This window comes from Mirounga leonina, unplaced genomic scaffold (assembly GCF_011800145.1).
Source record: "Mirounga leonina isolate KUSES-001 unplaced genomic scaffold, KU_Mleo_1.0 Mir_170, whole genome shotgun sequence".
NCBI lineage: Eukaryota > Metazoa > Chordata > Mammalia > Carnivora > Phocidae > Mirounga > Mirounga leonina.
The window spans coordinates 7,440,125-7,447,373 of record NW_023270433.1 but is presented as its reverse complement, the minus strand read 5'-3'; the positions used below and the strand labels follow the sequence as shown (position 1 = coordinate 7,447,373).

General features: G+C 60.4%; 1 protein-coding gene across 1 annotated transcript; it reads right to left on the bottom strand.

Moving 5' to 3' along the window:
* Positions 1–367: 367 nt before the first annotated feature.
* On the bottom strand, positions 368–6,211 carry PTGES2 (prostaglandin E synthase 2). The gene is made up of 7 exons (XM_035015718.1): positions 5,853–6,211; positions 3,818–4,015; positions 3,084–3,142; positions 2,581–2,730; positions 2,102–2,302; positions 1,655–1,772; positions 368–1,009 (listed from the first exon to the last, which is right to left on the bottom strand). The coding sequence occupies exons 1-7, from the start codon at positions 6,120–6,122 to the stop codon at positions 887–889; spliced, it is 1,119 nt and encodes a 372-aa protein (XP_034871609.1). The 5' UTR covers positions 6,123–6,211; the 3' UTR covers positions 368–886.
* Positions 6,212–7,249: the final 1,038 nt, after the last annotated feature.

Below are 7,249 nucleotides of genomic sequence, written 5' to 3'. Positions count from 1 at the left end.
TTCTCCACACTTGACCCGCATCTCACGCTCAGACCCTCGCCATTTCCCCTTGAAGTGGAGGCTATCATTATGCCCATTTGACGGATGAGGATATGGAGGCTCAGAGAGGGACATCACTGCCCAGAGTCCCACGGCCAGCGAGGGGCACAACTGGACCCGAATCCTGGGACACCTCAGGCCTCCCTGCTGCTTATCCTGTGGTGGTGTCCCGGGGTCCCTGTGACACAAAGCCTGCGAAGTCCTTCACCCCAGGCCTGACACCCAGTAAGCACTGGACAAACAGTAGTTACCAGCAGGGCCGGGCATGGCCTCGCTCGGAAGCCTTTGCTAACCAGCAGTCACACACAGCGCTCACCCCACGACAGCCTCCAAGGGAGCAGCAAACCTTTTCTTTATTGCGAACATGACACCCAGTCCCGGGGGCAGTGGGATGAGCCGGAACCAGGAGGAGCCAGGGATGAAATCCCTCATAAACCAGACTATTCCTACTTCCCCTGTCCAGCGCAGGAGCCTGACCCGATTCCCACCCCCAGGGTGTGGACAGAGAGGCCACTGAGAGTCCCAGAGAACAGCTGAAGCGCAGGGAGGCCCAGGACAGGGGGCAGGGGTGGGTCAGCCGCTTGGGGCTGAGGGGTAGCCTTCTGTGCCCCTCAGGGGGGCTGTGAACACAAATCAAGCCTGGCTTTTGTCCCCCAGCATCCCAGGGCCTCAGCAGGTGTCCAGTGCTAGAAGCCGGAGCGGGGGGGGGGAGGCTGGAGGGGTGGGGGCAGGCGAGAGGCAGAACGGTCCCGTCCCCCACTGCACAGCACCAAGTGCTGACCCAGCGGTCCTGGTCCCCGGCAGCCGGCGTCTTCTGCTGTCTTCCACCCCTCCCGGGACACTCAGGTCACTGGGGGGCCTCAGCGATGGCTTTCTCCATCCGCAGGTACCAGGGCTGGATGCGGGAGTGACGCATCAGGTCATCGAAAGCCTCCAGGCCCTCCATCACGCGCAGCACGCCATATACTGCCTGGGGGAGGGGTCAGAGGGGGGTCCATTCCTGCCCTGTCCTCCACGGGTTGTGTGCCCTGGGGCCCGTCACCTCTCCTCTCTGAGAGAGCTCACTAAATGGCCAATTTTGCACTTGGGGCTTTGAGTGAAGTGTGTGGGATTTCTGTAGGTTTTGCCTGCCCTGCCCCCCCGACCCGTCTGGGCAACAAACTCCACCTCCAGAATTTCCTTTGGGAAAACGTCCTGCCCCACTCTCAGGTCCTGAGATTTGAGAAAAGGGGACCCCCACCAGCTCTAAGACCCAGATCTGGCGATCAACATACTCCACCCCGGCTTGAGGGATTGCTTCAAGGCTTGGCATTTAAGCCAGGCCAACAAGACACTGTCCCAGGACTTTCGCTGGGTGCAAGCAACTCCAAGGGGTTGAGATGCAACAGGTGAGGCCGAGCCCTGGTACTGCCACTTGGGCCCCTGGATTCAGCTGGGCCTGAAGCCAACCCCTCCCCTGAACCCGTCAGTGATGTGAACCAAGACAGTTCCTTGGATGGAGCCGGGTGCCTCCAGAGTGGGAAAGCTGGGAGACGTAGGTATTGCCTACATGTGGGCTTCCTCTGCCCAGACAGGCCCCTCAAATCTGGGCACCCCCTGCCCCCACCAGACTCACCAGATCAGCCAGGTTCGGCTTCTCACCCCCCATGAAGGGCCGGTCTTTGCCCACGGCCGCCACCCACTTGTCGGCGGCCTCATAGAGGTCCTCACGGACGTCATCCTGGAGGTGGTGCCTGGTGGGGAAGGGGGAAGTCCATCGGGGGAACCCTCCTCCCAGGTGGGGAAAACAGGAAGGCCAGGGGGCCAGGGCTGCTCCCCCAGGGGCATCACACTTGCAAAAATCAGTTATCATCTGCCCCAGACAGGGAGGCCATGGCCAAAGAAGGACAAGAGACCTGACCACGAGAAAGCAACCGAAGAAGGCGTAGAGCAGACACCCAGGCCAGTCCGCTCCCCCTGGGGTGCTGGAGGCAATCGGAGTTCTGACCTCCTTTAGACTAGGGGCTTGGGGAGAGCAGGCCCCCAGGCGCGCACACACACACGCACACACAAGCATCGTCACCTGCTCTTGAGCCGCTTGCTGATGAGGTACATGGCCGCTGCCCCCATGTACTTGGCCACGGCACCCTCCAATGCCCCGAACTTGCCCTCCCTGACGATGTAGTCGAAGGAGGCCAGGGCCTCGGCAGGAGTGCGGTACACGTTGGGGGAGATCAGGTGCACCAACCAGTCATCCGCCCACTGCCGCCACTTCATCTCCTCCCTGTGGACAAGGCGGGGACAGAGGGCAGGCCAGGTGGGCTGCCGAAGTCGGGGCCCGGGAGGTGTGGGAGCAGGTGCACTGTCTAGACCGCACAGCGTATGGGTGGGAAGCTGAGGCTTGAGTAGGAGTTCCTGAAGTGGACTCAGCCCTGGCCGTGGCCCCAGCCCTCCTGGTCTCCCACACTGGTCCCCCTTCCCAGGGTCTCGCTCAGCCTCTCCCCCAACCCCCGGAAAGACCCTGCGCTTGCCGCCTCCAGGGACCTGCCCCGCCTCACTTACGTCCTGGCCTCCTTCCCACCATACATGCGCTGGGCCTCCTTCTCATCCAGCATGAGCCAGTACTTGTTGAAGAATTCGGTCACTTCCTTCCCCTGGTCGTTCACAGCCTTCATGGATGGATAGTAGGTGACGATGCGTTCCAGGGGCTGCCTTTGGGAGACAGCCAGAGTCTCACCCCAACTAGTTCTTCCTCCGGGAGGCTGAGCCGTCGCCTGCTTGGGGTGGATGTCTACCCCGACCTGACCCAGCTCCGGAGGGGAACCACGACCAACCCGCGAAAGCTTTCTGGCCTCTTGTGGGTGCCAGAGGAGGTCCTGCAGCAAGAGGGACTTGGGGCGAACACAGAAGCATCTCCGTGACAGAGGGAGATGTGCAGAGGAGAGGAAGGGGGTATTTCAGAGTACAATGCCCACCCTGCTCCCCTGGAGGAACCTGGGGGAGGCCTCCTGGGAGATAAAAGGGACGAAATGCAGTACCAGCCTGGGCCTCTAGGGGCTCCTTACCCGGACACCAGGTAGGTCTTGAGGGCGCTGATGATGACAGAGGAATCGTTCAGTTGTTGCTGGAGGACGAGAGGGTGGTTTAAATTGGGGGAGTGGGTCCTGGAGTCACCAGCAGGATCACCAGAGTTCTTTAAAGATAAACACCCAGGCATTTGAGGAAACTGGTCTGGTGGAACCTTGGCATTGTTTGTCCATCGCTGGGGGTTCATCCCCAAAATCAATGCCCACGGAGCTCTCCCCGCCCCACAGAACCTAGTCTCCTGGCTCAGGCCCATCCTGAGTAAGGGAGACCCAAGTGTGGCTAATGCGAAGGAGGGTGTGGGGAGGACCTAAGTTCTGGGCCCTGCCCACTCACCTGCCTGGCCTCCCAAGCTCTGGTGGGGGCAGGGTGGACTCTAGAAGCTACACGCTAGGAGCCAAGGACTGGGCCAAGCATTCCCTGCCACTGGAGAGTATAGCCCTCTGTTGACTAATGAAGAAGCAAGCCCAGAGAGGCTAAGTGATTGGCCCCAAGTCATGTAACCAGTGAGGGGCACAGCCCCACCTTGAGCCTGGACCACCCTGATTTCAGAGCTCACACTGTTGAGCTCTGTGATGCTCTGCCTCCCTTGGGCCCAGCTGGTTCATAATCCTCAGCAAGGTCCAAAGCACCTACATTGTTCAGAGTTGCAGGGCCTGCCTCGGGGGTACCACAGGACAACCCAGGACGTGGGGGGTTGCTCCCTGAGGCTCACCAAGCTCTCTCCTTCCTGGGCCAGCAGGATGGGCACCTTCCTGTAGGAGGAGAACTTGATCTCGGCCCTGCGCACAGGGTTCACTTCTACCACCTGGTAGGGCAGGGCGTGGAAGTCGAGGAAGGCGCGGACCTTGCTGCAGAAGGGACACGTTTTGTACTGGTACAGAGTCAGCTGCAGGCGGCTGGACAGGGAGAGCTGGGCGGGGAGCAGAGGGAGGGGGGCTTCTGAGGCCTGGTGCCCAGGCCCCACCCCCAAGTAAACTTCTCCCAAGGGAGTCTTCTAGGATGATCCTGAGAACATCAGGAGGAAGGGGGGTAGGTGGCAGAGAGAAAGGGAGACACAGGGAGGTGGGGGGCAGGCTCATGCAGTGGACAGTCCATCCTCAAGAGCCCATACAACACCCTCCTCAAGCAGGAAGTATGGGTAGGATGAATCTTCCGGTCTCTGTTCAACATCAGACACCTCTCCTCTCCCTCCTGTCCCAAGAGGACATCACAACCCCCCTCAGGTGTGCCACCCAAACTCCCTCAACCCAAGGGACCCTCTGGATGAGGGGGCAGAGCCCAGCATTTGCCAGAGTGGGGTCTACCTCAAATCTCCAAGGGGGGAGGGTTGTATCTGGGCCTTGGGCCTGGATCTGCGAGTTCAGTAGGTGAGCTCCAGGTAAGCTCGCTGCATATTCTTTTTTTTTTTTTAAGATTTTATTTATTTATTTGACAGAGAGAGAGGCAGGGAGAGAGGGAGCACAAGCAAGAGGAGCAGCAGAGGGAGAAGCAGGCCTCCTGCGGAGCAGGGAGCCCGATGCGGGGCTCGATCCCAGGACCCTGGGATCATGACCTGAGCTGAAGGCAGACGCTTAACGACTGAGCCACCCAGGCGCCACCAAGCTCGCTGCATATTCATGTTTAAAAGCCACAGCGGCAGTCCACCTCCCTCACTATTCAGATGGGATGCTGAAGCTGGACCACCAGGGTGGGCAGAGACGGAGAATTCCACCCCCCTCCTACCACCCTGCTCCCCTGAGCCCAGGAAGGCGGCACCCGTGCCATCACTGGGCTAGGGGACACCTCCCTGCCCCTCTCTGTCTCAGGGCCTGGAATCTAAGGGTCATCGGTTCCCTAAAAATACTAACACTAATAAACAAATACACAACCTTATGATCTGAAGACGGTGGGAGGGTTTAGGGAAAGTTCATTATTTCCCAGACGACAAAATGTTTACAAAGTAATAAACTCTGAAGGAGGCTTTCTTTCCCTTTCTTGTAATCTCCTAATCTTTTCATTAGAAAAGTCTAAAGGGCGCCTGGGTGGCTCAGTTGGTTAAGCGACTGCCTTCAGCTCAGGTCATGATCCTGGAGTCCCGGGATCGAGTCCTGCATCGGGCTCCCTGCTCAGCAGGGAGTCTGCTTCTCCCTCTGACCCTCCCCCTCTCATGCTCTCTCTATCTCATTCTCTCTCTCAAATAAATAAATAAAATCTTTAAAAAAAAAAAAAAAGAAAGAAAGAAAAAGGAAGGAGGAGGAGGAGGGGCAAAGGGCATGAACCATTATGCCCACATTCTGGAACCTCACTAAGAATACTCATTATCGGGCGCCTGGGTGGCTCAGTTGGTTAAGCGACTGCCTTCAGCTCAGGTCATGATCCTGGAGTCCTGGAATCGAGTCCCACATCGGGCTCCCTGCTCAGCAGGGAGTCTGCTTCTCCCTCTGACCCTCCCCCATCTCATGCTCTATCTCATTCTCTCTCTCAAATAAATAAATAAAATCTTTAAAAAAAGAAAAGAAAAGAAAAGAAAAGTCTAAAAACACGTTAGAAAACGACCTGAAGACGAAGACAACAATTCTAGTTAGCAGGCAACAGTGGCGACCCCGTTGCCCAGATGAGGACGCTAAGTGCTCAGATACTTAAAACCAAGTCACTTGCCCAAGGTCACTGACGAACGGACGGAAGAGGTGATACCTGACCCCGCCAGAAGTCCCGAAGTTCGGCTGGCCCCAGCACCCCTACCCGCGGCTGGGTGCGGCCGGGCTTACCTGTGCTGCAGAGCGCTGGGCGCGGAGGTCCTGGGCGCGCAGGTGCCACCGCGCGGTGTGGTACAGCCCCAGGACGCCCCCCAGGGCCAGCGCCGCCGCCCCCAGCAGCCGCGGGCTCCCCTTGCGGGCGGTGGCCGCGGGGCCCGGGCCCCCCGCGGCTCCCGCGAAGCCGACCCGACTCTGCGCGGGGAGCCCCGACGGGAGGCGACCGCCCAGCCTCCAGGCCAGAGCGTGCCCGACCGGCCACAGCGCCCGCGCAGCCTGGGCCATGTTCGCTCCGCCGGCGCTGCGGGCGGGCGCGCGAAACGAAGACGGCCGGGGATCAGGCTTCCCTTAAAGGGGAGGGTCTCCATCGCCGGAGGGTTGCTAGGGGTGACAGTGACGCCGAGGGGGGAAAGGAACAGCCCTGGAGGGACTGGGCGCGCGTCCCGGGCGCCCGGTTTCCACGCACCCGTGAGAGCCACAGAAACACACTCTGGGATGTCGGGGAGTCGCTTTTTAAATGCCCGGCTTCTGAACATGAGCTATAACCGTTCTCGGCGGTGACCCGGGCCGAATGCGGGAATTCGTCGTGTGGACTTTGGGTCCCAGCGTCGTCCGAAATGTGTGTTTATTAACTTCTATCTCATGCAACCAATCGAAAGAGATTGAGCCCTTCAGAGCGTCAGAAAAAGGGTCATAGCATCGGGTCCAGGAGGGCCGCGGAAACAGCCGTACCACCGCTGGTGCCACCGACTCGGGCTCTTTCTGCCCTCCCGCGCCGCTGCACTGTTTCTTCTGTGTCCCGAACCATAAAATTTTCCATACACACACGGGGTCTTAGAGACCACGTGGCTCAGATTTCGCCCACGCGGTGGCGCCGGCACGCTGACCCGCAGTGTCCAGCGGCAGGATGCGCAGAGCGGAGGTGCCAGGCTGTCCCGCCCCTCTGCCGGGCTTGCTCGCCGTAGCTGAGGACACAGGCCCCCAACACCTAGGCTTCTCGGCGGGCAGCCCCGGATGGCCCCTCTCGGAGGCCGGGAAAGGAGCGGGGCTCGGGTAGTAGGCGGAGATTCAAAGACGGGTCAGGTTGTGGGCGGGGAGAGGCGGAGTCTGGCGGCAGGGCGGGGACAGAGCTGGGCTCGCGGGAGAGCGCACGAGAGCTGGACTGCGGTAGGGACGGAGCTCCGGGCGTGGTGGGCGGGACCTCACGGTGGGGGCGGGGCTTGCGTCCGGCGGACCCCCGCGGTCCCTTGGCGTTCATCCTCTCGGTGCCGCTCCACTCGCCCCGCGTTCTGTCCGCCGCCTCCACCTTCCGCCCAGCGCCCGCTGTCAGTGCGACGGTCGCCGCCTTGCATCGTCGCTCGGCCCTCGCGGCGCCCGAGCCCGCAATGTCGGGCCCCAACGGTGACCTGGGC

What these genes read in the sequence shown, in the direction of transcription:
- PTGES2 (XM_035015718.1), bottom strand. Translation starts at nt 6,122, where the DNA reads ATGGCCCAGGCTGCGCGGGCGCTGTGGCCGGTCGGGCACGCTCTGGCC. An exon ending in GGTGGGAAGGAGGCCAGGAC is followed by an intron (nt 2,303 to 2,580) that starts GTAAGTGAGGCG and finishes CCTTGTCCACAG; the next exon opens with GGAGGAGATGAAGTGGCGGC. An exon ending in AGCCGAACCTGGCTGATCTG is followed by an intron (nt 1,010 to 1,654) that starts GTGAGTCTGGTG and finishes CCCCTCCCCCAG; the next exon opens with GCAGTATATGGCGTGCTGCG.